General features: G+C 33.7%; 2 protein-coding genes and 1 non-coding gene across 3 annotated transcripts; 1 reads left to right on the plus strand and 2 right to left on the minus strand.

The window, feature by feature from the left end:
- Nucleotides 1–5,681: 5,681 nt before the first annotated feature.
- Nucleotides 5,682–5,753, plus strand: Trnaa-cgc. Its single transcript has one exon. It is a non-coding gene; the product is annotated as a tRNA-Ala (tRNA).
- A 3,528-nt stretch (nucleotides 5,754–9,281) lies between these two features.
- Nucleotides 9,282–14,462, minus strand: LOC106670782 (zinc finger protein 513-like). Its single transcript, XM_014401375.1, has 3 exons — nucleotides 14,177–14,462; nucleotides 9,811–9,988; nucleotides 9,282–9,751 (listed from the first exon to the last, which is right to left on the minus strand). The coding sequence occupies exons 2-3, from the start codon at nucleotides 9,947–9,949 to the stop codon at nucleotides 9,360–9,362; spliced, it is 531 nt and encodes a 176-aa protein (XP_014256861.1). The 5' UTR covers nucleotides 9,950–9,988; nucleotides 14,177–14,462; the 3' UTR covers nucleotides 9,282–9,359.
- Nucleotide 14,463: 1 nt separating this feature from the next.
- LOC106670792 lies at nucleotides 14,464–23,344 on the minus strand. Its single transcript, XM_014401387.1, has 5 exons — nucleotides 23,204–23,344; nucleotides 22,931–23,147; nucleotides 15,263–15,432; nucleotides 14,940–15,191; nucleotides 14,464–14,878 (listed from the first exon to the last, which is right to left on the minus strand). The coding sequence occupies exons 1-4, from the start codon at nucleotides 23,327–23,329 to the stop codon at nucleotides 14,946–14,948; spliced, it is 759 nt and encodes a 252-aa protein (XP_014256873.1). The 5' UTR covers nucleotides 23,330–23,344; the 3' UTR covers nucleotides 14,464–14,878; nucleotides 14,940–14,945.
- Between the last annotated feature and the right edge of the window lie 2,681 nt (nucleotides 23,345–26,025).

The following is a 26,025-nucleotide window of genomic DNA, read 5'->3' on the forward strand; positions in this document are numbered from 1 at the left end:
GTTAAAATTTAAATACGTACATATATATGTAATTTGACTCTAATAATAAATAAATACTAAAATATATTTATCAGTTGTATATATGTGTATATATATATAAATATATTCATATGTATATCACATGAATTTGTGGGAGGTTACACAACCTGCCACAAAGTTTCACCTCTTTTTCTCTTATATTAATGATACTAATGATCCATTACAGGCTGTTTTTATTAAATATATATATATATATATATATATATATATATATATATATATATATATCGTTCTTACATTATTTTTTACTAATGTGTACTGTTCAGATTCTAGGCGGGGGGGGGGCTTCTCTTGAATCCTTGGTGCAATAGCGACGTGAGTAAATGCTGGTCCGTCGCGCAGAAGATACAATATACATATGTATTTACTTAGGTACATATATGTATTTAGAACATCAATATCTTTAGGAAAAAAAGGATATGTATTTCTTAGCTTCTTTATTACAGCTGTCATGTCATATAGCCAACCATCCATAAGCACTAAGTTCAAACATCATTAGCTCAAAGATGGAGCTGAATTGCAAAACTAAACTCATTAGATTAGGTATGCAAAATAAAGTAGTACTTGTTATTCTGTTCCGTAAACATCAAGAAAACATAGAACGCAATGTCTAATTATTTCATTTCTCCAAGAATATACATATTTTTGACTAACACAACACATCAATCATGCAAGTTCATCTAAACCTCAAGGCGATTTAAATTAACCATATTTATCAATGTTGGCATAATCGTTAGTACGATAAATTTTTATCGTTCACCTTGAATTTACTGTCGTATTTTTTAAATAACTTTAAAAGTAAGTTCTTTTAGAAATAATAAATAAAGAAATAAAAGATTTTCTGCTGTTCCAATCAGCCACTTCTCTCATATTATTTGTTTCCTGAACCACTTATGTCGAAGAGGAAGTTGCTATCGCGAGTTCAACAACTCGCAAGATAGTTCGCCGCACGGAAGAATTCCTTTATGAATGAAAGAGAATGCGAAAAAGATAGATGAAAGAGGAACCTTTTTTTCGGGCATCTTATTCATAAAAACCGTGTATAAATGAAAAAAAAACATTCAACAAAAACTGCTAAATTGCAATTGAGATCTGAAGGCTGAAATCATGGAGGTCATTTTATGCAATCTACCTTTCGAGAACTATCCGTGTAATGCAAATGTTCGTACCATCCTAAAATGTCCAACAGAAACAGAATATATTTTCAATGGTTCTAAGAAATGAAATAAAATATTAAAATAAGAAATAGTAACATCCATTTGAGCGTTCTGTATATTTATGGATTGTCATGGTCACCCTTAAACAAAATAAAATCATCAAATACATTTACAGCAAATTTCCTGGAATTGTAAGTGTCAATTTCCTTAATAAATGTCAAGACGTAAAAATATCAAAAATTCATTTTTAGTCGACGAAATCGGAAAAAAAAGGAGAAGAGAGAAAAGCTACAGTAGGGAAATAATCGTTTAAAAAAATCGATAGTAGATAGAGCTTTCGATAGATAGCAGATTAAATAAATAGGTATGTACATACTACATATATGGATGAGAAAGAAAGATAAACATGATGATTTACCAGGCACACGAAACTTTATTGTACATGATATACATAAACACTAACACGTATGCATACAATAATACATTTGTTTATTTCAAACTATATTTATTTTTATCGTTATGTTAATAACAATATAGTGATTTTAATGTAAACAAAATTAAACGAGAACAAACATTCATGAGTTGTGATAAAAAAATTTTCAATACACCGGAAGAATAGTTAATTAAATTTTAATCGATCACTAACTGGTTTTTTGGTGTTTTGGTGAATTTTCTTTCAAACCATCATAATTAAACATAAAATCAATAAATGATGAAATAAAAGTTCATAAATTTGATTTATATTATAATATGTGTGTTGTAATTAATACAGCGATAAAAATACATATATTTTGAAATACACAACAAAAGGGAGAGCGATAAAAATTGATTGATTGTTTAACGATATATTTATTAAAATTTAGAACTCTAAACCTTTTTTACACTTAACGGGTAAGCTCAGCTGAGCTGTACATCTTATTGTAGTTTATCCCTGGCTCCATATTTTGGGGAAAGGCTCGCAACACAAATGTAAACTTGAGTCCGTTGTACCGGTGTTCTTCCATCGAAGAAACTCATTTTTGAAGGTGGTTAGGACCAAATTCAGGGTCACTGAGATCCGATCCCGCCCCTTCCATTGATGGGTGCCGTGTCAATTTCTTTCAATTACGGCCACCGTTAGGCGTCAGAAAAAGTCCAGAGGCAACGGTGGGGATCGAACCCACGACCGCGGGATCTAGAGAGTAAGGTAAACTTATAAGTTATATTTTTATACAGAGCGTATTTTTATTGAATAACTTCGCAAGAATGGACTTTAGCTGATAAAATAAATAAGTAAGTATAATACAATAAACACAATTAGATATGGATTTTTCGTAAGATTCTAAAAAACTAGATTAGGGAAATTCTAGAACTGGAACATAATTTTACGATTTAAAAATGAAATAAAATACTAACAATATGATTAATAGGAACTTGTATAAGTTAATGTAAAAGAATATAATATACAGCTAACTAAGTAAATATTAAATAAGGTAAATGCTAATCGGTAATATTATATTCTAAAGATTTCTTTTAACTAATTAAATATTTTTAACTTTGATTTTAATGCTTAATTTAAATTTACGTTGAATAATTTTTTTGCACTATATGTTTCGGTATTGAGTTAAAAATTTGAAAAGCTTTTATTTTAAGTAAGTTTTTAAGTTTTTTTGTTAGATGAATTAAGTGAGTTGCTATTCAGGAAATAATATTATGGATATTATATTGAAATTTATGAACGGTTATGAATAATTTTTAGTATGTAGTATTGTACTTAAAAATGTTGCTATGGAATAGATTTGCGTCTTTAATTTTTCGAATTTTTAATATCAAAAATTTTTCATATATTCGCGAATAACTTTTTAGGTAAAGGATATACCGGATATACGTATTTTGTGCTTTTTAAAGTATGATTTGTGGTGTAAAGTTGAGATCACTCATGAAGACTATGAATAAATCATTACTAAAGAGTGAACTAGTTTTAAGATGATATGAAATTTCTTGTAGGGTAATATTGTTGTATGGCGTACTTCTTTTGTAAGAAGTTTATTAATTTGAGGTTCCATAATAGATTAGATTGTATAAGAGCCGGCCTCTTTACGACCTGTGCAGCGCAAGCAGTATGGGTCCATGTTGCATCTTCTTTTTTTTTAATCTAGAGCTCCTCGCTAAGCTTGACGATTTTTCAAATATTCCCGAATGTCTTCATCAGGCCCTGGCTTTTTCACTCCCATGATTAGGAATCTCAGCGTACGTAGGCCTTTGGAGGACCAACAGAGGACGAGTTCCGCTGTTTCTTTTCTTCGAATATTATATTTCGGGCAAATATTTGCACAGACTTATTTCTGCCAGTCCGTGTCTACAATGCCTCCGTCTGCAGTGTCCAGTTAGCAGTCCAACTATTATGCTAGTCTTAGCACGTCCTAAATTTAGCAGTTATGCCGTTAATTTACGCGATGGTCCTTTTCGTGCCTCTCTCGGACTATATTCCCATTGAGCGTAGGATTTATTATGGATTCATTTTCTAATGAATCCGTGTTTTGGCAGTTGATCAACACTGTTTTCAGTTTCAGAGAGAGAGAGAGAGAGAGAGAGAGAGAGAGAGAGAGAGAGAGAGAGAGAGNAGAGGATGATAAGAGTTATTAAAGTAAATTTTTGTATATACAGTGTATTATTGTTAAATGCATAAGAAATGAGGAAGATTACATTTTGCTTTTTTTGAACTATTATTATTTTCATTTGATGTATCTAATTTTACATGTAACCAAAAGTTCTGTCGACAACACGAAATAAATTTTATCAATGGCGCGAGGGCAGTGCATTCCAGCAGAGAATCACTGAAGTTTCAAACGATCCTGTTTTCCGAGAGAGGCCAGGAGAGGCACGTTTCGTAATCAAACAGTTACAAACCAGTTGTGACATTTTTCACAATACATTCACAATTATTTATTCAATGCCGTTGAAAATATCATTTTCATTGTGAAACAAAAAATAAATTTACCTAAATAAAGTTGTATTTTCAAATCTTCAATCTTAACATAAATATGTTTATAGTATGATAGATAATTTTTTATTACACACCCTCTCACAATCTTTCTCTCACAATGAAAAAACTTTGTGTAAAACTACTAGTAAAGAATGACTAATACTCGGATTTAATATATCTGTAAAGTATGCAAACTATTGTAGTTATTTTGGACAAATTTGTAAGTTCTTTTCAAGACATCACACATTAAGAACAATTACACACGGTTGTAAATTATTACAATTTAATGAAGTGATGAAAATATAATATTTTATGTACGTAATCTATAACATTTATATTATATCCTATATATATAAAATNATATATTAAATCTCTCTCTCTATATATATATATATCTTTCTCTATCTATCTATCTATCTGTCTATCTATCTCTTTCACTCATTCACTCTCACTCTCTCTACTTTTTCTTTCTCATCCCCCCTCTCTCACGTCTCTTTTTCTCCATTTCTATCTTGTATAGCTATTTACTCTTTTTCCTCATTACGGTTCTTATTTATATTTTGTACATAGATCTCTAATTCTACCGCACTTTTATTTCTATATCCATTACACTCTGTGCGTAAATTTCTTATTTTAAGTAGCATAAAAATAAGGGTATGTTTTGTATTGTGACAGGTCAAAATATTTCTACCCTGGATAATATTCCATTTTTCAAAGCGTACTTACAGTGCGTTGTAAAATTTTACGACAGTCCGTTTACGAAGGAGTTTTCGGCAGTTACGCTTTCCATATCTTCTGCATCAATGGGAAGAAAAAGCACCGGCCGATGTTCATTTTATGTTGTACCCATTGTTCGAAGGGACGTTTTCACGTTCTTGACATGATTTTTTTACGACCAAGTCGGCATGTTTAAAGAGTAGGCGTTAGGTAAATTTTTTCCTTATTTTTTTTACTTTCTAGCTATATCACGCTGTCTCTTCAGCAATGCACTGAAGCTTATTGTTTCAACCGTAACTGCCAGAAAGCGGCTCAAAGGAAATGGATTAGTCCGATAAAAACTGCTGCGAACAAGGGCCTGTCCTAAAAGCAATTAGGGAGCGACGAAAATAAGTCAGAAGACGCTGCCCTTTACAAAGGGCCACTGGCATTTCAACCAAATTACGATCTGACTTATAATTGTGTTCAATGTAAATACCGTTGTATGTAATGGCCGAGCTCGGAACAATTACCCACCTGCCACACGGTTGAATGTATTAGTTCAAAAGCAACAACATCTGTCTTATTCCTCAAAATATATTGCTCCTGAAAGTCAGTATGACACATTTGATTTAGTAAAAAAAGAATACTCATGAATAACCTGACTGGATTTTTAAATCAAAGCTTGTCATCTATTATATTTTCATAGATTACATCAGAAATAAAGTAAAAGCTGTGTAAAAATTAAAAAAAAACATTGTTTGTACAAAGCCAGATAGACGAATTTTCAATAGACAAGGAATAGTGTAGTTTACGGCAACAACGGGGATGTAACTCAGTGGTAGAGTGTCTGCTTCGCATGCTGAAAGTCCTGGGTTCAAATCCCAGCATCTCCAAATCTATTTTATAATTTTATGCATCATTTTGCTTTTATATAGTACAGAAAACAAAGAAAGACAAAAAGAAAAATTATTAACGAAAACAATAATTTACAAAATGTACTTAAAATAAATTGTAAGCAAGGGCGTAAGAAAGAGTTTAGTATTTCATTTAATTCATTTAGTTTAAATTGGTGTTACATAAACATACGACCAAAAATGATTATTCGGAGATCGTGAGATGCGGTCGGATGTGACGTAGGTTTTAGAAAAACATTTTCTTTAACGTGCCACCGTTTCGATCTTTATTGACATCATCTTCAGTGCCTGGGATTTATAAAGATTGTTTAAATTTTACAAATACACGTATGATGTGAAAAAATGAATTTCTAAAATGCTAGAATATTTTGCTTAAAAAGAGTGAATAGAAAATGTTAGAAAATTCTAGAAAATTTTAGATTAAAAAAATGAATTTATACCTAGAAAATTTTAGATTCTAGCATTGTATAAATTCATAATTTTTTGAAATCTAAAATTTTCTAGCATTGTATAAATACAATTATTTAATCTACAGTTTTCTAGCATTGTATAAATTCTTAATTTTTTTAAATCTAAAATTTTTAGCATTGTATAAATTAAATTTTTTTAATCTAAAATTTTCTAGCATTGTATAAATTCATAATGTTTTTAAATCTAAAATTTTCTAGCATTGTATAAATTCATATTTTTTAAATTTAAAATTTGCTAGCATTGTATAAAGTTATAATTTTTTGAAATTTAAAATTTTCTAGCATTGTATAAATTCTATTTTTTTAATCTAAAATTTTCTAGCATTGTATAAATTCATAATTTTTTAAATCTAAAATTTTCTAGCACTGTATAAATTCATATTTTTTTTAATCTAAAATTTGCTAGCATTGTATAAAGTTATAATTTTTTGAAATTTAAAATTTTCTAGTATTGTATAAATTCAATTTTTTTAAATCTAAAATTTTCTAGCATTGTATAAATTCATAATTTTTTAATCCTTTTTAAAAAGATAGTTCCTACTCACATTAAGTTCTTTTGCAACGATCCGGATTTCGAGCCTTTTAGCTCATCATCAGGTTGAAGGACTTCTACAACCTCGTCTCTCGACATGAATTGCCAAAGTGAACCGCTGATACCTCCGCCAACGCGGATTTACTGTGAGTAGGAACTATCTTTTTAAAAAGGATTGAACACCACACTCACTCCATCATTTATCATTTCTATTCATAATTTTTTCCACATCCTACATGTATTTGGAACAATTTAAACATAGTTTATAAATCCCCCCTATAACTGTTTTTATAAACAATACGTCACACCAGACTGCATCTCACGATTTCCGAAGAATAATTATTATTACAAACTTGATATTTTGATTGTAGAAGAAGTTTTTTTTTGGAAAACCATTGAACCCGGGGATGCCTGTTCGGGAAATGGCAACTTCGGGGATGTATCTCAGTGCTGGAATTTCTGCTTCTCATGCTGAAAACCCTGGGTTCAAATCCCACCACCTCCAATATTTATTTTGTAATTTTTTCGAAACTTTCTTAACTTTTGCTGTAATATTTTTTGTCTTTGTGATGATTAGTTTTTTACATTTTAACTGGTATAGCGTTTTGAATGGTGTATACCATAATGAGCAGTTAGTATATATATTTTGTAAAATTACGAAAATTTCAAGCAGTTAAGCTGCAATAAGACATGTAACAGTGTAAACCAAGCAGCTGATCGTTGGATTGACAGCTTTATCATTTCTATTTTATAGGCTAGCAAAAATTATCTCTGTTTTTAATCTAGTTATATAGCTTAGCAGACTCATGTCTAAAGACATAGAGACGGTTTTAAACGAAAGGAAGAAAATAAGGTGTATGGTGAAAAAGATGCTCGACGAGACGGCTGAAGAGATCCTTGGCCACGAGCCTGAAAAACGTCACCTGGCGATCAGGGTCGAGATTCTGCAGGCGCACGTCGAAAAACTGAAAGAATTTGACAAAATCGTGTACCACTGGCTCATCGCTAAGAATGTGGACACGGCGGTCGTTGAGGAGGAGCTGGAACGATGCGACGATTTCATGGCACGGTACCTTTTGGTGAAACATTCGTACGATTTGATGCAGGAATGGGATTATTTTAAGAAATAAAATCCAAACCTGACTAAAATTAAGACGTTCGAAAGCATTTTTGGTTTTCACGATTTGGTAGAACACAAGATCATACAAATTTGTAAAAAAGAATACCTTTAATAAAAACCGTTTGTCATTATAAAATCTAGAAGAATGTATGAAAAGTTGTACAATAGTGAAGCCAAACAAACAATACCGCTCCGATTTACTAAAACAAACCCGGTCCGCTTATCTTTGCTATACTGCCTTCAAACGATTTTCGGCTTAAAATTATCTACATATCCACGAGCTTTCACATTGGATGGAAACGTCCATAGAAGATAACACCCTGATAGCACGTTTTTGTTTTAAGTTGGCACAAAAACGCAAACTTTAACTTTAAAATCATCAGTATACAGTCTAATGATCAAAGCGAGAATAAACGGACGATATAAGTCAGCCGGTTATAAAATATATTAATGCCTCAATAATTGTAAAAATTTGACGACACATTTTGACGAGAAAAAATTATATACATATTATGTTCTCTCACGATTTTATGTCAATTGTCACAGACCTTCTGTAAACATGAATGATATTTGATAGCAAATTTGTCAGCTATTTTTGCCAAGTTTTTAGTGTTTTATTTCATCTTCCTCAGGGCTCTACAACAGATGCACAAATATTTTTTTAAAATTTACTCAGCTTTGTAAGTGAGAATCAACCATCAACTTATTTTCACAATGTATAGATTCTCAGTCAATATATAAACATTATTTTCTTTTATCGACGTGTATAAAATTTTTTGTCTCTTTCTTTACCACCCCTTATTTTTTAATTTTTAATATAATGGTTTTTTAAAATAAAGAAATAGCACTTTTTTGCATATTACTACCACACACTTATTGCATTATTTATTTGTTTATTAAAAAACCATTATAGTTAAGATTTTGTACTTTTTTGGACACTTTTTCTCTCTCACTATCTCTTTCCCTCTCTAAATTCTCCCTTCTCTCGCTCATCTCTCTCTCTCTCTTCTCTCTCTCTCTCTCTCTCTCTCTCTCTATATATATATATATATATATACGATAAGGCTTATATTTGAATATTGAATAGTTTATTAATGAAAATTAAATACAAATTAATTAATTTCAANTGTATCTCCCTTTATTTATCTAGATATCTATTTTCCTTTTTTATTTATTATTGTTTGAGGAATATTAGACTTGATTTTAATTAATTTGTATTTAATTTTCATTAATAAACTATTCAATATTCAAATATAAGTCTTATCATACAGTCAATACTTTGAGGTGTGTTCTCACTTTTTCCATTGCTTAATTGTGTATAGAAATAGACCATTGTCATGTTAACAATTCAATATATTACAAAATTTACATAATTTACAACATTATAACAGAATAAATTACGATATATTTAAGACAAACTAATAAATAATAAGCCTCCATTTTTGCTTCAAATCATAGGAGAATCAATCAGTAGTTAAAAGTTTATGGCCCCAATTTGATTTACTCGATCCTTGAACGTTTTCCAGCTTGACGCCCGTGTGCTTCAGCATGTGTATTTTCAGCCTGCAAGCCCTGCTGCACTGGTAGTCGCATTCGCTGCAGACAAACGGCTTTTTCCCCGTGTGGACCATCATGTGCTCTTTGAGGGTGCAGGCCTGAGCACAGCGGTACTCGCAGAGGGAACAGGAAAAAGGCTTTTCGCCCGTGTGGGTCCTCATGTGGCGTTTCAGCAGGCCTGCGTCTGTACCTCTGTAGCTGCATTCTTTACAGGCGTATGGCTTTTCGCCTGTGTGACGCCGCATGTGACGCTCGAGCCGGCTCGCGACGTCCGTGCTGTACGAGCAGGCTGCACATCCTGTCAAGAAAAATAGTAAAAATATTTCTGCCACAGTGCTGACTGGTATGGGCGCTTACCGAAAACCTTGTTTTTCCAGTCGGGCAGCACAACTTCCATTTCCGTCGGTTCTAACTGCATGCCCTGGCTCATGGGGGGTTTCTCATCGTATGGCAGTTGGTATATGGTTTCGACAAGGTCTACAGCACTACTCGTCATTTTATCAATATATCATAAAAAACTGCCTCAAATTAAAACCTGGAAACAAATGAAAAACATTATTTGGAAAACAATGAAAATCTCTCTTAAGTGAAAATTAAATCTACACTTGATCGGCAGGTTGGTCGCTTTTGGCCATTTTTTCTGAACAGTTTATGTTTTAACCTCTTACAATTGGTGGGTTTGATCTAACAGACAGAACAAAAGTGCAGACAAAACAACCAACTGCAGAATTATATGCCCGCACAGCTCAAGACTTAGAATCAGTTATACATAAAGAAACTCAATTTGAAATTAAGGAAAAACAAGAAATTAGAAACATTTAAATTGCACTTAAATTGTGTACCATTTTCTGCTAATTAGTAGAGGAAAAATTGCGAAAAGTCGCTAAACGTATTGCACCTTTTCACATAGTTCCTTAAGTTACTAATATTGACTCTCCCCTGACAGGTCCTGAGTCGACTTCTAGTTTAGCTCTTTTTGGAGAGAGACCACCAACTGGAGCATCTAGGTAACACGGTGGTTGTTACCAACCAACGGACTTAACCACGGTGTTCCGGCCATCTGACTCTAAAAACGCATTAAACGCCGACGTATCAAGAGCACACTAGATGGGTGGCCCTCAGAGGCCATCCTTATCCGATTAAGAATAGGCCATACAAGGTTGACTCATACTTTTGAGCCACAGCTTCAAGTATGTTTCCGGCATGTAGAAAATGGTGGCTCGATATATCTCATTTCAAAGGTGATATTCCTTGGCACCATATACAAGCAAGTAGGAATACCACCCGATATGATAATTGTGCTTGAGCAGTAATTGGGTCCCCTGTTCTAATTTTTAGAGTAAACAGGGCTATTTTATTACATAATTCTTTATATAATACCTAGTTTTGTTTTTTGTGTGTAAGTAGAAACTAAATTTATTAGCATGAACGTATTGTGTTAGAGGGCGGGGGAAGAATATTTATACATAGATCACATAGACCCATTTAGATTATTTATAGAATGTAATGGATGATAAGAGGGTCATCAAGCACTCCACAACTCTGAGTAAATGGCAAGTAAATAAGAAAGAATAGATTTTAAGAGAGAATGTGAACGGGTTTGGCTTCATCATATTTAGAAATTGGTTGGGTTTGAGACTAAAATGACCTAGCTGTTGACAGCCCTTGGTGCCCATCCTCAGTGGCACCATAACTTATAAAACTACAATCACTTTAGGATGAAACTTATCTTATTATTTTAGTTTAAAATGTGACAAATTGTAGTGTCTTTGTTGTGCTCATGTAAAAGGGGACGGAGGGCTAAAGTCAAATTTGGTGTTGGAAGTTTTGGATTATTCATTCGGTTTTAAAATTCCATATACTGAAATGTTCATTGTAATTAAAAAAATAATCAAGATGTACAGCAAAATAAATAATAAAAATTTATTATTAAACAATTTTAAGCAGATATTGCTTGTTAGTTGCTATTTGCTGAAATTGTTCAGTCAATTTTAATAAATTAATAATCCAGATTCAATGTGGTGGTTTGGTAGTATTAATACTGAAACTCGGTAACAGTTAACATACTTAAAATGTTTCATTATAAACTGCTATTAAACTGACATTAATTTTTATATTTTATTGATAATTATTGGCTTAAAATTTTTTTCTAAATATTTTTATAGTAAATGTGAGGTTATATTTTACTACATTTTTTTAATTATAATTTTCATGGTTTTCTATAACCTAATGGTGACCTGGTTGTTCAACATAAAAGGCAATTGTGTCGACGAATGTTTTTACTTATTTACATATTTTTACTTTTGGATCTATACCCAAAAATGATTAAACTCCTGGTCACATTTGGAGCCCTAGTATGGTGGTTAAATACTATGGATAAGAAGACCCAAAATCAACCTAAGAAATCCCAAGTATTGTTGTTTTTTATCATTTCAGGGACAATGCGTATTTGCCCAGTTTCAGCAATGCAAGTGGCACTGCGACTGATACAACTGCAACATACATATTTAGAGGATAGCAGCAGGAAATTGTAAACATATTATTAGGACGAAAGAAAATACATAACTTGACCTCAGATAAAGCCACTATAATATTCTTAAAAGGCTACAAATAAATGTGATAGTTACAAAAATGTCTGACAAATTGAACTGCAATACCATATTTTTCTCGTTTGACATTGTAATTTCATGAGGAGTGCCCTCAACTGCTGTCGAATTCCCAGCTTTTATCAATAGTTAAATATCATAGTATTGTTGAGGAGGTTCCATATCTGGCTTCAGTCACCTGTCTGGATTGTCAGGTTGGTGAATCAGGCTTGTTGGGATGTTAAAATATTTCGTGTGAAATGTGGAAAATTTATTGGGATTAGGTTTTTATCGAAGGGCATTTTAATGTCTTAACTAAGGGCGGTGTTGGGAGACGTAATAACCATGACGACGATGAGAAGAATTTGATTCTCTTTGTTTTTAAGAAGGTTTAGCGATGTCCCAACATGTTGGAAGGCCTGAACAACCTGCCCTGCTGCACTCCCACTCTCAGAGAGCAATATTCAGAGTTAGCTGATCCTTGACGTACACCGAAGAATCCTTTTATTAAGCAGGAGCAGAAAATAATATAAAATATAGACCTCCCAAATAAAAATAACAAAAGTGTTTAGAAGCATAAATGTAACATGGAGTGGGGAAAACACACATTTTGATGTGAAACACCTATACCAACAACATTAACTTTTCATGCTGAGATCTAAGTAATAGAACTCTGTGCACAATAAACACTTTAATAAGAATATTTTCTTAGATAGCCAAGCAGCACTGAAAGTTTTAGACGCATTCATTTTCAATTCAAAGCTGGTCTGGGTTGCCTAACATATGTCAAATTGATCTGCGTACCAGAAACGAGAGGGTAATAGACAATGAACCAACTAACAAAAAGCAAAACAAAAGCAGGCCTCACACCCTTTTTACGTAGAAAGGATTAGGCCTACAACCAAACTCCCGCTTGGTCCAGGGTTTGCCATTTGTTAAATGTTAGTAGTTACTAATTAGTCGTCGTTTGTCATTGGTTACGTACACATCGTTTCTCGTATTTCAATCGTCCTCTAATTGAGTTTTATTACCATTTATGTCTTGTGTGGTTATCGCAAAGGATCTGTTGGGTCCCCTCAGGAAGTGAAGAATGGAGCAACCAAGAGCCCATGGATAGAAGGTGAAGGGTATACATCCTCGAACTACCGTCCAACCACTTAATCCTGCCTACTTCCCCTCCTGTATCTCGCCCGAATCCACGGGTTGCCGAACAGGAGGACGAGGTGAGTCACTTAAAATTTGAATTTGATTTCAACATAGAATTGGATTGTCACATTGATACATCTAATGATATGTAATGATACCTATTTTTTGTAACCTGACTAATCGGTGAGGTCCATTTAGCTAAATAGTGAGACATATATATAAAGCAATAGTTCTTACTATTTATGATACAATGATGTGTTTCTTTATTTATTATAAAGTTGTAGTTCTGAAGAGGGACTAGGGAGGTAGCCCGAAATGCATTAACTAAAACAATACACGGCATAAATATAAATGTTGCGATTAGTTCAAAATATAAGCAATTTTCTAGATGTAAAACATTTTTACCACCAAATTATTTCAAATTATTCAAAAATAAAATTTAAAATAAACCTTAGTACATATATTCAAGAATCGCAGATCAAACTGTTTCTTACCAAGCAATTATTTCAGATATATTGACAAGTCATAAATTCATCAATCATTTGATATTTATATTGGCATATGTATTTTTTAGGTTTTGTTCAATTTAACTTTGTTATCCTATTATGTTGTTATTATTTGTTACACTAACTTTGTTATTTCCATTATTATTTGTAAGATATGAAAATCGTTTGATAAAATGACAATGTAAAACCCAGTTTTCCTGTGTAATAATTATTTAATTTTGTCATAAATATATCTACAACTAAACTACTGTTTTAAAATTGTCTCTATGGAAGTTGATGATAAAACCTAACAGGATTCTACAAAAATGAATTTAAACAGTGTGGTTACATCTTGTGAAAATAATATTAGGTGGTTGAGCTTGTAGGGTAGAAAGAAATTTTGTTTGTGTAAAATGTTTCCAAGCCAGCAAACCAGATCAAAGTTGTGCACATCTGTACAGGAATTTACACAATGTCCAACAGTTTGTTTACTATCATGAAACTTACCTTGAAATCACTCAGGTTGATTTTATACGTGTTCACCCCCCTGGGATCCGGTGTCTCTTCGCAGTTTTCAGAGAGTCGAGTAACCTGTTGTAATGCTGTGGAACTAGGTTTTTTATGGCTCATATGTTGTGCCACATGATTTAACCAGCTGCAACTGGCTATTTTCACATTGCCAAATATTCCTCTACTGGAGGACCTTTTGTTGCATCTAGTATACAATGAATGTAATTTGTACTGTTTTTTTTAGCATAAATAACCCAGGGTTGTTTCTTAAATAATTCGAGACATTTTTTTTTGTGCACAACATTTATTACATGATCTCACGAAGGAGAAAAATAAATAATTTATTTATATTATTTACAATTGTACGTTTCCTTTGGTTGAGTCGTAGGTTTCAGTTCAAATAAATTAAAAGTAAGTCTTTTTATGTCAACCAATCGTAAGGTCAGTATTTGTTGTCTAAGAGTCCTTTTTCTTTTTGGTTCGTTTGTTGTCGAATTGTCAATATTGTCCATTGTTGTTTCTTGTTTCATCCACAACTTTATTAAATTTCATAAAATTGCATTTTGTCGTAGGTATAGTCTGGTAGGGTTGTTACAGTAAGTTCAATGTCAACGAAGTCTGGTTTAGAGTCATGTAGTCGAGTACAAGGTCCTCTTTGGCCATTTTCTATTCTAAAGTCATAGTCAACTTCATTTAAATCTGGAAAAAACAAGTTCAGGTTAATTTAATTATTTTAGGTTTTCTTTGGTTTAATATTTACCACTTGTTATGCTTTGTATGGAACAGGTTGTGCTGTATACGATGAGTAAGCCAACTGGTGTGCCGTGGTCGACTGTTGCTTCGTGTCATAAAGTCTAGCATAGGGGCCAGGTGCTGGTTCCCAGCCTGGGTCATAGCTTGAAGTGGTCGGAGGACCGTACATCGGTACTGGCGGGGTAGCTGGCGGGTCCATTGGTGGTGGCATTGCAGCAGGTTGCATACTCATCTTGGCCATACCGAGTTTCTGGCAAAGCTACAAATACGATTGCAATTGTTTGAATAAAAGGTTTTTACGAAGATTTACGAGAATTTTATCTGATATACCTGGACAACCAGGAAGCCGACTACTAGAAGTATAGCCAGTTTAGATAGGACGAGTGCTTTTGTCGCTTTCAGACCAACAATTGCAAGAAGAATTGGAGTCAGAGCTTTAAGCTTCAGCTTCACCAGCATAAGCAGAGGGAACAACATCTTCTGCTTCATCATATCTCGGGCTGTTCAAACAGAAATAAAGTTTCTATAAAGTATATGTATTGAATTTACTTAATTTTAAAGTTTAACGACACATTTGAAAAGGTTAAAAAATTAAACTCAGTAAAGTGATTTAAAGTTTTGATTTTCTATAACCACACTATTTTACCTATTTGTATTTCGACTGTTTAAAAAAGATAATTGACAAAACAAAAGACCGATACCTGAAAATTAAAAGTCGGGAAATGTATCTGGCAGAAAAGGTTAATGATAGCCAGATTGAATCATCATAGTCAATCAGATATAAACTAACAAAATTTTTATTCCCGCATTTTATCATAATCAGCTAACCTAATTAGAACTGCATTAAGTCAAATCTTCAGACAGAAGCATACTAGATTAAGTATTAACGAAGAAGATATCACTTATTAGTCATGTTAATTAGGGTAAAACAATTTAAAACGATAATGAAGATTTAGCTTTGAGGCATGTTCCCCCAATCAATTTACTGAAAAATTTCTCTTTGGAGTATAAAAAATGGCTGTAATATTTTTCATCTCTTAAGGTTAAGTTAATTGGTAAAAAATGAAACAAACGTGGAATTTTGTCTTTTTCCACGCACTCAATCTAATCAGACAAATTAACATTCAGCTGATGGGCAGGGGTTAGGCTTGTCAGAACTTACAAACTCTTCAGCAGATAATTAGATTATACCGTTAAGCTTTTGTAAACAGATTAATTGGTCTCCTCCTTATCTAATACGTTGTGTTCAACATATTTTATTCAGAGGGAAAAACTTTGATATTGTTGGATCAAATCAATATTTTTTTAAAGCAGCTTCTTTGATTATTTGTATTTATAGAATGAAAATAGAGATTCAATATTTGCCACAACAAAATACAAATTCCAGTTGTATCAAAAATTCACCTTTTCAATTATCTTATATCCTTATCAATTATCTTCAATTATTTTATATTATAAAATTCACAAATTTTACATTTTGTGTTAGTTAACGTTTTTATCTTCCTTTGTTAAAGGCTCTGTTTTTGTATCCTTCAGATCATGACTTTTCCTATCCCAGGAGTACAAATATCTGCCTACATAGGCTTCTCCCCCCCCCCAAAAAAAAAAAAAAAATTGTTACACGCTTTCTTCTTCTTACTAACAATATCTGCTCAGGCTTGTTTCTGCTGGTCCGAATTTATACAATTTCCGCTGGAGTCGGCAGAGCCCTGTTCGCACTATTACTATCCTAGGTTTACTAAATGTGCTGTCAGTTTCTGTTGTGGTCCTTCAATGAACTTGTTGATCTGTGAACTATGTTTTCGGCAATTTGGTAAGCCGCAAAACGTTTCAGTGCCAACTTTCGAATTTTGTAAACAATTTATCAGCCTCCTCGTTACCACTTTGCCCAACGTGCCTTGTTACCAAATCAAGGGGAATTTTATGAACATTCCTAATGTTGACAGGGACTTCATGCAATTTCCAAATTTTCAATTTTCAAATACAATTTCGACGAGGAAATTTCGTGGAAGTCCTAGTAGAAGGCTGTATATTTTTTTGTAATACCCAGCCTATTGATCTCCTTAGCACAGTGATCGAAAACCACAGACTCATATGAATTCTACTTCTTGGATTATTTCTATATATACCATCACCTGACTCATACTAGATCTTAGACCAATATGGATAAGAGATATCGGCATTAACTGGAATCCCTTTGGTCCAGTCAGTTCTATTGGGTATTTGAATTTGATTATTTTTCTAATCTCTATTTTGGTATCATTACGACAACTGATATCCCCATAACATGTCCGCCTGAATTAGCTTTTTATGCGAGTAGGCTAATGGAGCCTGTCCGTATATTAACCAGCCAATTTTGGCTTCAGCCTAATAGCAAGTGAAAACTACAGTTGTAGCCCATATATTCAGCTCTGGATGTTCACCACATGATGAGACCTCAGACGGTCCGCGAAATGATAACGAGTACACCAAAGAAAATAATGGTCAATAACGAAGAAAACATGGACAAATGGAAAGAAAATAACACCATAGTGTGAGAATATCGGAAACTCATGGCTCCGAGGAACAACATACTGGATATATGAATTTAAACAAAACGTCCAGACACATCTAAGTATCAAAAAGGGAGAAGAAAAAAGTAACAAAAACGGTTCAAGGAGGATAATACCTAATACTTGACGGATATAGGACGCAAGAAGGCACATGTGCAAGAGTAGTTAACTCCAAAACTAAATATTCAGAGCCTATGGAGCATGTTTCAGTATCCAAAATTTATGCAATTGAGATATGTATTTAATTCAACTTAAACAAACGAGGATGTATTAAAAAACAGAATAAAAAGGAACAGGCTACCCAGATAGATCAAGAATGGTTCCGTGTTTTAAACGCAAATTAATCAGGTTCGGTGTGCAATATCAGGCTTTACTGGGGTCTTACGGCACTTGGGATAGAAAGAATGAAGAGGCATTTTTTTAATGAAAGGGGCTTTTACACTGCTGATAAGTCCTGAACCGTTTTGTGGGATAGGGATCCATACTATCAACGTAGACATACAGAATGTGAATAAACAATGGAACTCACTGACTGGGCACAATAAAAAAACCTCATGGCGAATTGGGAAAGAAAGAAGGAAACTTCAGATCATCAAAGGAAACAGGAAGAAATGCAGAATAACTGGATTCATGACTACGGACTAAATGGACACTTGAGAAAGATTAGCATCTACCAACACGTGCAGATTCTACAAAGAGTTAAGAAAGAGACTATAAACAGACTGTCCTGCTACACTTATCTGCAGATAAAAACGATTTGGGAGGTACAACGTAAACGTAGAACGAATGCACACTAAAACCGGGTCTAATAATCAAATTCTTTGATGAAGAAATTACATTCGTAGTGAATAATGAACTAAAATTAAAATAATTTTTCCTGAATTATTAATTTTGTGTGTATTTTGTACATTGATGGTGTTATTTTTTAATCTATCGTGCAAAATTATTCTTATTATTATAGTTGATTACGTATTAACCATTACAGTTATGGATTTATTATACAATTAGATACAACATAACGGCTAAGGTTTTTGGCTTTCCCCGTTAAATCTTGCCCTTTGTAGTAGATTCGGAGAGTTCTGCATCGCTGCACTCGGTCTTAGTAGAAATTGCTAATTAATTCCTTATTCAACACGTTTGTTTAACGATCTGCAAATGCGGCAATCCTTTGAAGAGCCGCGGCCTCGACATAACCATGATCGAAACGGATGTGCAATTAAATAAACGTTATCATATTGTTCCGTTTCGATTAGGGAAATTCAAAACACCATGGAAGAGTCGGGAGGAAACAAATAGTATTTGTCTAATGTAAGGGTAACATGTTTAGAACTTTTCAAAGGGAGGAAACTACATTTGAAAACAGACAGAGAAACAGGTTGGACGATTGTATTGTGTGAAGTTTTCAAAATATATTATACAAAAGTCTATTCTCATTAAGACAATTATTTAAAATTTTATTCCTTTTACGTCTTTGTTCATAAACCTTCTGTGAAAAAGCAGAAGATTGATATAATCCAACTATTCAAATAAGGAAAACAATTTTTTTCTCCTTATCGAAATATCTCCAGAAGTAAACGTAGATTTTTTTTGTTAACGGTTTACTAACAAAAATACGTATAAGAAAAGTTGTTTTTCTTTCTATTTATTACACTACCGATGTAGTCTTATTATCTAACAAATTTGAAGTCATCATCAGGTATTAGTTTTTTTTTCGTTCTTTTTTGAACTCGACGATGTAGAACTTTAGAACCCACATATTTTTAAATCTTTCAATCATTTAATCTTTATGTAAGGCATAGGTTGAGATAAAAAAGTCAGTGTCATGAGGGGGATTCGAACCCACAACCTTATCTCAACCAATGCCTTACATAAAGATTAATGTGTGTAGATTAGTGACCGTTAATCGATAATTATTCAGAAATCGTGAGATGCGGTCTGGTGTGATGTAGGTTCCAGAAAAAACATTTTCTTTATCGTGCCAACGTTTCGATCTTTATTGAGATCATCTTCAGGGCTCAAAGTGTTTGTCTTCTGTGTAATTTTGCCAATCTTGCGTGTCGTGTTGAGAGTGCCCTCAACACGACACGCAAAAATGGCACAATTACACAGAAGACAAACACTTTGAGCCCTGAAGATGATCTCAATAAAGATCGAAACGTTGGCACGATAAAGAAAATGTTTTTTTGTGGAACCTTCATCACACCAGACCGAATCTCACGATTTCTGAACAAATATAGATTAATTAAATAAAATATGTTATTTGGTCATTCGGACCACGAAATCTAGTGAATATTTTTAAATATTTATTTTGAATTTTTGTTATTTTTTACTATAAAGAAAAAAAATTGTTCTGTGCCAGAGCACACGGGCCAGCGGGGCGACGAAGTGGCCAGTAATTTTCCCAAAAAATCAGGATGCCTGTCGGCCCTGAAACCTTCTACGGCATGCCAAGTTGTCAAAAACGTAGAGCTATCACACAATGGGTTAAGAATAAGTTCTCAATTCAATGGGATTGATTGTATTCCAGGATACAGGCATTCCAAAATGTTTGTTAACGGGCCAACTGCAAACTACTAAACCTTGAATGTGTCGAAATTAGAATGATAAAAGTGCTGACTAGACACTACACTCCGGAGACATACTTATAGGTTCGGAGCAACAAAAACAAGCCCGTGCAGTTATTACAATGAAGAAGGACAATAGCGGAACATGTATGTTGGTATGTAGGTCTATAAAAGCTCAAACTCCTACTCCTGGAAAAGGATAAGTCTAGGCCTGAAGATATACACGACAGTCCTTGACACAGCTTTGGGTTCTTATAAAAAAATGGAAATACTTAAAAAAGTCTTATGCCTCGTTTCCATGGGGTTTGACAACGAATGCGTGCCACGCATTCCTTCTTGCTGTCATGAGTCCGCCGAGAGCGATCTCGTCAGCCGTAGAAGTGCATCGATCAAAAAAGTTCCAACGGGCACGTGAATGAGTTTACCGGGGTTGCCGACATGAACGAACTTCGTTGAAAGTTGTGAAGTGTTGAGTTCTGTGGTATTTTAGTACAAAAATTGAACAATGTGAATTTCTCAAATTGTAAAATAATTTATTTTGATCCAAATTCCTGAAAATTGTGTGCATCAGTGTTTCTTCCAGCCTCTGTTCATCACAATGATCTTTCTACTCTTCCATGCTTGCATCGTACAACAATCATTCTCCAGCATAGAACTCAAGAAAATGCAGAGTTTCATTGTCAACCAAACGCGACTCTTCGTTGGCAACATGTTGGACGGATGGAAAATAGACCAGGCAGAAGCACTGTCGTGACTGAAAATCAAACTATTTTGATTGGTGGCGGGGACGTTCACGCTTACGGTGTCGTGAGAAGCAAATTCACGTTGCTTTGATCTCACATGGCGTATTTCCCGACATCGTTAGCCACGCTTGGTGTAAACGGGGCTTTACGATTAAATGATAACACTGAGCGAAAATAAAAATAAGAGCAATTTATATTCGTTTAAAAATTGGATATCCCAGAAAAAACGAGAATAGACGGACTATCAAAAATTTAAAACTCAATAAATTTTTAAAATATTTTTTACTATTGTGTAAATTTGATTTCAATAAATTTGATTGATGAGTCTGTAAATTGTTCGTAATCTGTCATCCTAAATTCAGTGCATTGGTCTGTTTTGGCTTCTTGGCATCTTCAGTGGAGGATCTGGGTGATTTTATTTAAGTCGATTCTCTTTATAAGGGCGTGAGGGGGAGGAGTGAGTTTGCCGCGATGTCTTCGTTTTTTGGTGCCTTTGTTGGATTAAGTTTGAAGTGAGTCGCGGTTTTTAAGTTTGATATTCATTTTGGTTCCTTGACGATCGTGTATACGCTTGGGGGGGGGAGGTAGCCGAGTGGTTAAGGCGTCAGACTCTCGGCTAGTAGATCCCGCAGTTGTGTGTTCGATCCCAACCGTTACCTCTGGACTTTTTTCTGGTGGCTAAGGGGACTGGTGGCCGCAATTGAAAGAAATTGACACTGCACTCATCAATGGAAGGGACGTGATCAGATCTCAGTGACTCTGAATTTAGTCCCAACTTACTTCAAACATGAGTTTCTTCGGTTCTCGGCACACCGAGGGCTCAAATTCACACTCGTCCCCCAAAAATGAAGCCAGGGATAAAGTACAATAAGCTGAACAGTTGCAGTGCTCAGGGGGAACTCTTCCATTGTCTTTATTTTTCACCCCGTCTGCCTGATGTATTTATCTCCGCACTACTTACTAGAAAAGTAGATCATGACTCAGGATTTATATTATATTGTATAATTTATAATTTAAAGTTTGTGGTTTAGCAACAATTTTTCACCCTTCGACTGAAAGTAACGCCAGCATGTTTTATCTCGTGTCTGTATTTTTTAACATTTAAAACAAATTACTATCGAATATTTCCAATCACTGATCTTAAATGAGATTTAATTGGAAAAGCAATGTGAAAATAAATAAAATAAAAATATTGATAAAATAAATAAAGAACAATAAATATNGATAAATCTATTTAAATAAATCTCGTGTAAATCTTACTTCAATACTAAAAAGTTCTGTACTAAATAAAAAAATTGGACAAGGCAAATAATAATTATTTTAAGTGTTATATATACCACGCTCACAAATATTCTAGATCACATAGTAGGGTCTTGATGAAAAATCAAAATCAAGTAATGGCAGTAAAAATAAAATTTGCTTTTTTATCAACACCATATCGAGATCCAGATTATTCGTCAGTAAAATATCACAAGAGCCTGTTCGATTGTTGTTATACTAAAGTTTTTGTTTTCGTTGCGTTTTGAAATTATCATATTGCTATATGTAATTATATTTACTATCTGCACCGCAATATTGATTTTTCGTCAACTGTACCTGAGATTATATTACAATAAAATGCCATTAATTTGTATTAATTGTTATAATCGTTCATCAGTAATTCAGGATTATTAGTTGATGTTTTAAAAATAAGTACATAAAATCTATTAATTCGGTAAAGCAACGGTTTTTAAATTATTTGCACCGATAGATGAATTTTTATAAACAATTTAGGAATTTGTACAATATTGTTGCTGTTTTTGATAATTTTTGCCTGCCAGATGCGTTTTGGCCTCTTGCCCCCTTCAATGGAGGTGTTTTGTCTGTTCTTTGTTATGATAAATATTTAATGAAAATACCATTCTCAAACTCACCACTGAAGATAACGAAATGCCTTTTTGGTCTGGCAGATTTGTTTTAACATTTGGCAATTATTAGAGGTAGATCAGTGTGAGTGCCTTGCCATTCTTATTAATCCTAAAGAAAGCGAGAAGACAAAATCTGTACAAGCGCAAATCTTAAGAAGTGATCGCACAGATTAAGAAGCAATGGTAACCACAGCAGTTTTGAAACAAAAAGAAACGAATAATTTGAATTTACCTTGCCTAGGAACAACTTCATTTTCACCGTCAGGAAATTCGACAGAAAAGTCGAGCCCCCTGTTCGGCCTGAAGAGCAACGTCGCTCCTTGGAAAACCTCCGACAGCTCCAACCTGAAGACGTTCGATTTTGCGATTTCCTTCAGTCTTCTCATAATCAAAGCCCCCTGGTCTTCTCCTTCGATGGCTGCCCTCGGTGTGCCGATGTAATCTAAAACCTGACAAATAACTTGATGAGTTTTCATAACCGACAGACGGGGTAAATTTAAAGAACCTTCGTCCTCAGGCAGTCTTCAGTCGAACTGGACCCGAGACATTTGTCTATGGCCGAGGACAGCATCGCGTCCATGGACCCTTGAGCGATGGCCCAGCAACCGATGAGGACTAGAACGTGGCGCATTGCTGACTACTGATAGTGAAACGTCCACTTTAGCTTATATATGACCCTGGGGAGGGATGGATTTGTATGCGGCACCTAAGTCGCCCGAGTGAAACAGCCCCACTTCTGACGGTCTATTCTAAGCGGATAAGAAAGCAAACCCAGGGATTAAAAATTTTGGCGTTAGTTATTACTATAACATTTTTTCTTTTTTAACCGTTTATTGTCTGAATTGTTTTCGAGATGGTACCAAAAAAATGAAGAACAACATTGTTTATAAATTGTAGTCTGCCGTAAATATTGTTGTATTATATTGTCTATATTATTTATTACAATATATTATATTGTCTATATTATTTATTATTATTGTATTATATTATATTGTTGTATTATTGTTATTATATTTTGTCTCATGTAAATTATTCTAAGGGGACACCAGTCCCAGAATAAAGTTATTTTTCTTCTTCTTGTAAATATTTAAATATTGTTAAAAATGTCACATTTGGACTTTATTAATTTAATAGGTCTTTTCATTTGCATAAAGTTTTGTTTAGTTGTAATTTATTGTTTGAACAGTCGACAAGTTGATCGAAAATACTTAATTTATGTTTTACAAACATTTACTCTAATAGAGAACTTCATCCTAATAAAGAAGTTTGGCGAAGATTAAACGTAACCTAATAATATGTTGTAAAGTTTTCAAGGCCTACTATAAACACAATTCCTATTAAAAAAATATTCCACACATAAACGTAAATAAATTTGATGTACTTATGCTTTGATTAAGTAAAACATGCACTCTACCTTTAATCAGCGGTAAAACATCATTATTTTAAGTCCTCATACATACACAAATTTAATGACAACTATCTTTGGATTTGCTTTCTTAATGTAGACATATTTTGAAAAAAAAAACTTCAAAATAAATCTTAATTCGTTGTCTACTGAAACCCTTTTGGGAAAAATGGAAGAAAGGACGGTCTTTAATGAATGTAAGCAGCCCGTCAAGTCGCATAACAAAAGGTTTGCTCATAATTTGGCTTTCCTTGAAGTACGAAAATGATGTAAAGCCCGAGATGGTTCCTATATAACAAACCAATTAATCCTATCGTTTTATGATCATGCTATTAATAGAACGCTTTGATCGACCGGAATGAGGTATTGTTTGACTGCCAAATTTTTATGAAATGTAAGGGTTCGTTTCGCTCCTCTGTATGCCTGATGATCTGGCAACCGTTAAATACAAATTTGGCACATTTAATTCTCAAAATAATTGAAACTTTAATGACATATTTTACTTATAAAATGTAAAAATCATCACCAAAATTAACTAAAATATGCAGGGAGTAAAAATAAATAAATATTTTTAGGAATTAAATTTTTACCTTTTACATTTTTCCTTCAGTATTGGGTGGCTTTTCAAATTTCATTTTTTTGAAAAAGTGGATTTGCATCGACTTTCTGTTATTACTCACATTCTGTATCAACATTGAAAACACAAGCTCGTGACACTGAATATTTTATCTCAACTAAAAACCTTAATTAATTGAATGATATTAATTGGTCAAGCGGACCACGAAAAATAGTGAATTTAACGAATTAAAATGAAGTATACTTCACTGAAGCTCTCCGTGGCCATTTCATTTGTTGCCGAGAATCAAATAGATTACACGACATTTGAAAAATGGCAAAAAAGAGGGAAAATTCAAATAGGTGGGGTTGAGATGGGAAGTTAGTGCCCGAGTGGACCGAAGTCACGATAGCTCAAGTGGTAGAGTAGCGGCGTATCAAGCCGAAGGTCGTGGGTTCGAATCCCGCTCGTGACATTACAAGACATAATTTTTGTCTTTCAATCATCCAAATGGATGGAAATAACAGTAATATTTATATGGGTCTCCTTGTCACTGCAACATCGCAGGTAATGAACAGGCTGATCTGGCAGCAAAACGAGCAATTAGACTGATAGCGTATGAGGATTTTGCCAAAGATATTGGCATTACGGGAAATAAGATGGCAAAATACTTTGGACAATAAGCTATACGAAATAAAAAACAATGTAAGTCGTATAATAATGTAAGACTTAGAAAATCGAAGAAGGAAAAAGTCCTGCAAGAATTAGAATAGGCCACACACCTAACACATGGGCACTTGATTTGCCAGGATCCTCCCTCTATATGTATCACCTACGTATAATCAAACATATATTTACCTCATGTATTTTATACAAGGCGATTATGGAAAATTTGTGTTTTGTTAAGGATTTTAAAAAGGGAGCGTAACGCGTTTTTCTACAACGATCGCAATGCGTTTGGGAAAATAATAAAAAAAACGCGATTTTCCCTACTCAACATTGAGCAGAAAATGATACATTGAGCATGTTTATTCAGAAATCGTGAGATGCGGTCTGGTGTGATGTATGTTTTATAAAACCATTTTCTTTATCGTGCTAACGTTTCGATCTTTACTGAGATCATCTTTAGGGCTCAAAGTGTTTGTTTTCTGCGTAATTGTGCCATTCGTCACTATCGAAACGTTGGCACGATAAAGAAAATGTTTTTCTAAAACACGATTTCCGAATAATCATCGACTAACGGTCACTAATCATCACACATTTGAGCATATTAACATACCGATAACGTTAGAAAAAAATCAAAAGGAGTTGAGAGTTTCATGCAGATTTTAATCACCACGAACCGTCAAATCGTCATAGACGTGCT

This window comes from Cimex lectularius, unplaced genomic scaffold (genome assembly GCF_000648675.2).
Source record: "Cimex lectularius strain Harlan isolate CLEC.00 unplaced genomic scaffold, Clec_2.1 scaffold133, whole genome shotgun sequence".
Lineage (NCBI taxonomy): Eukaryota > Metazoa > Arthropoda > Insecta > Hemiptera > Cimicidae > Cimex > Cimex lectularius.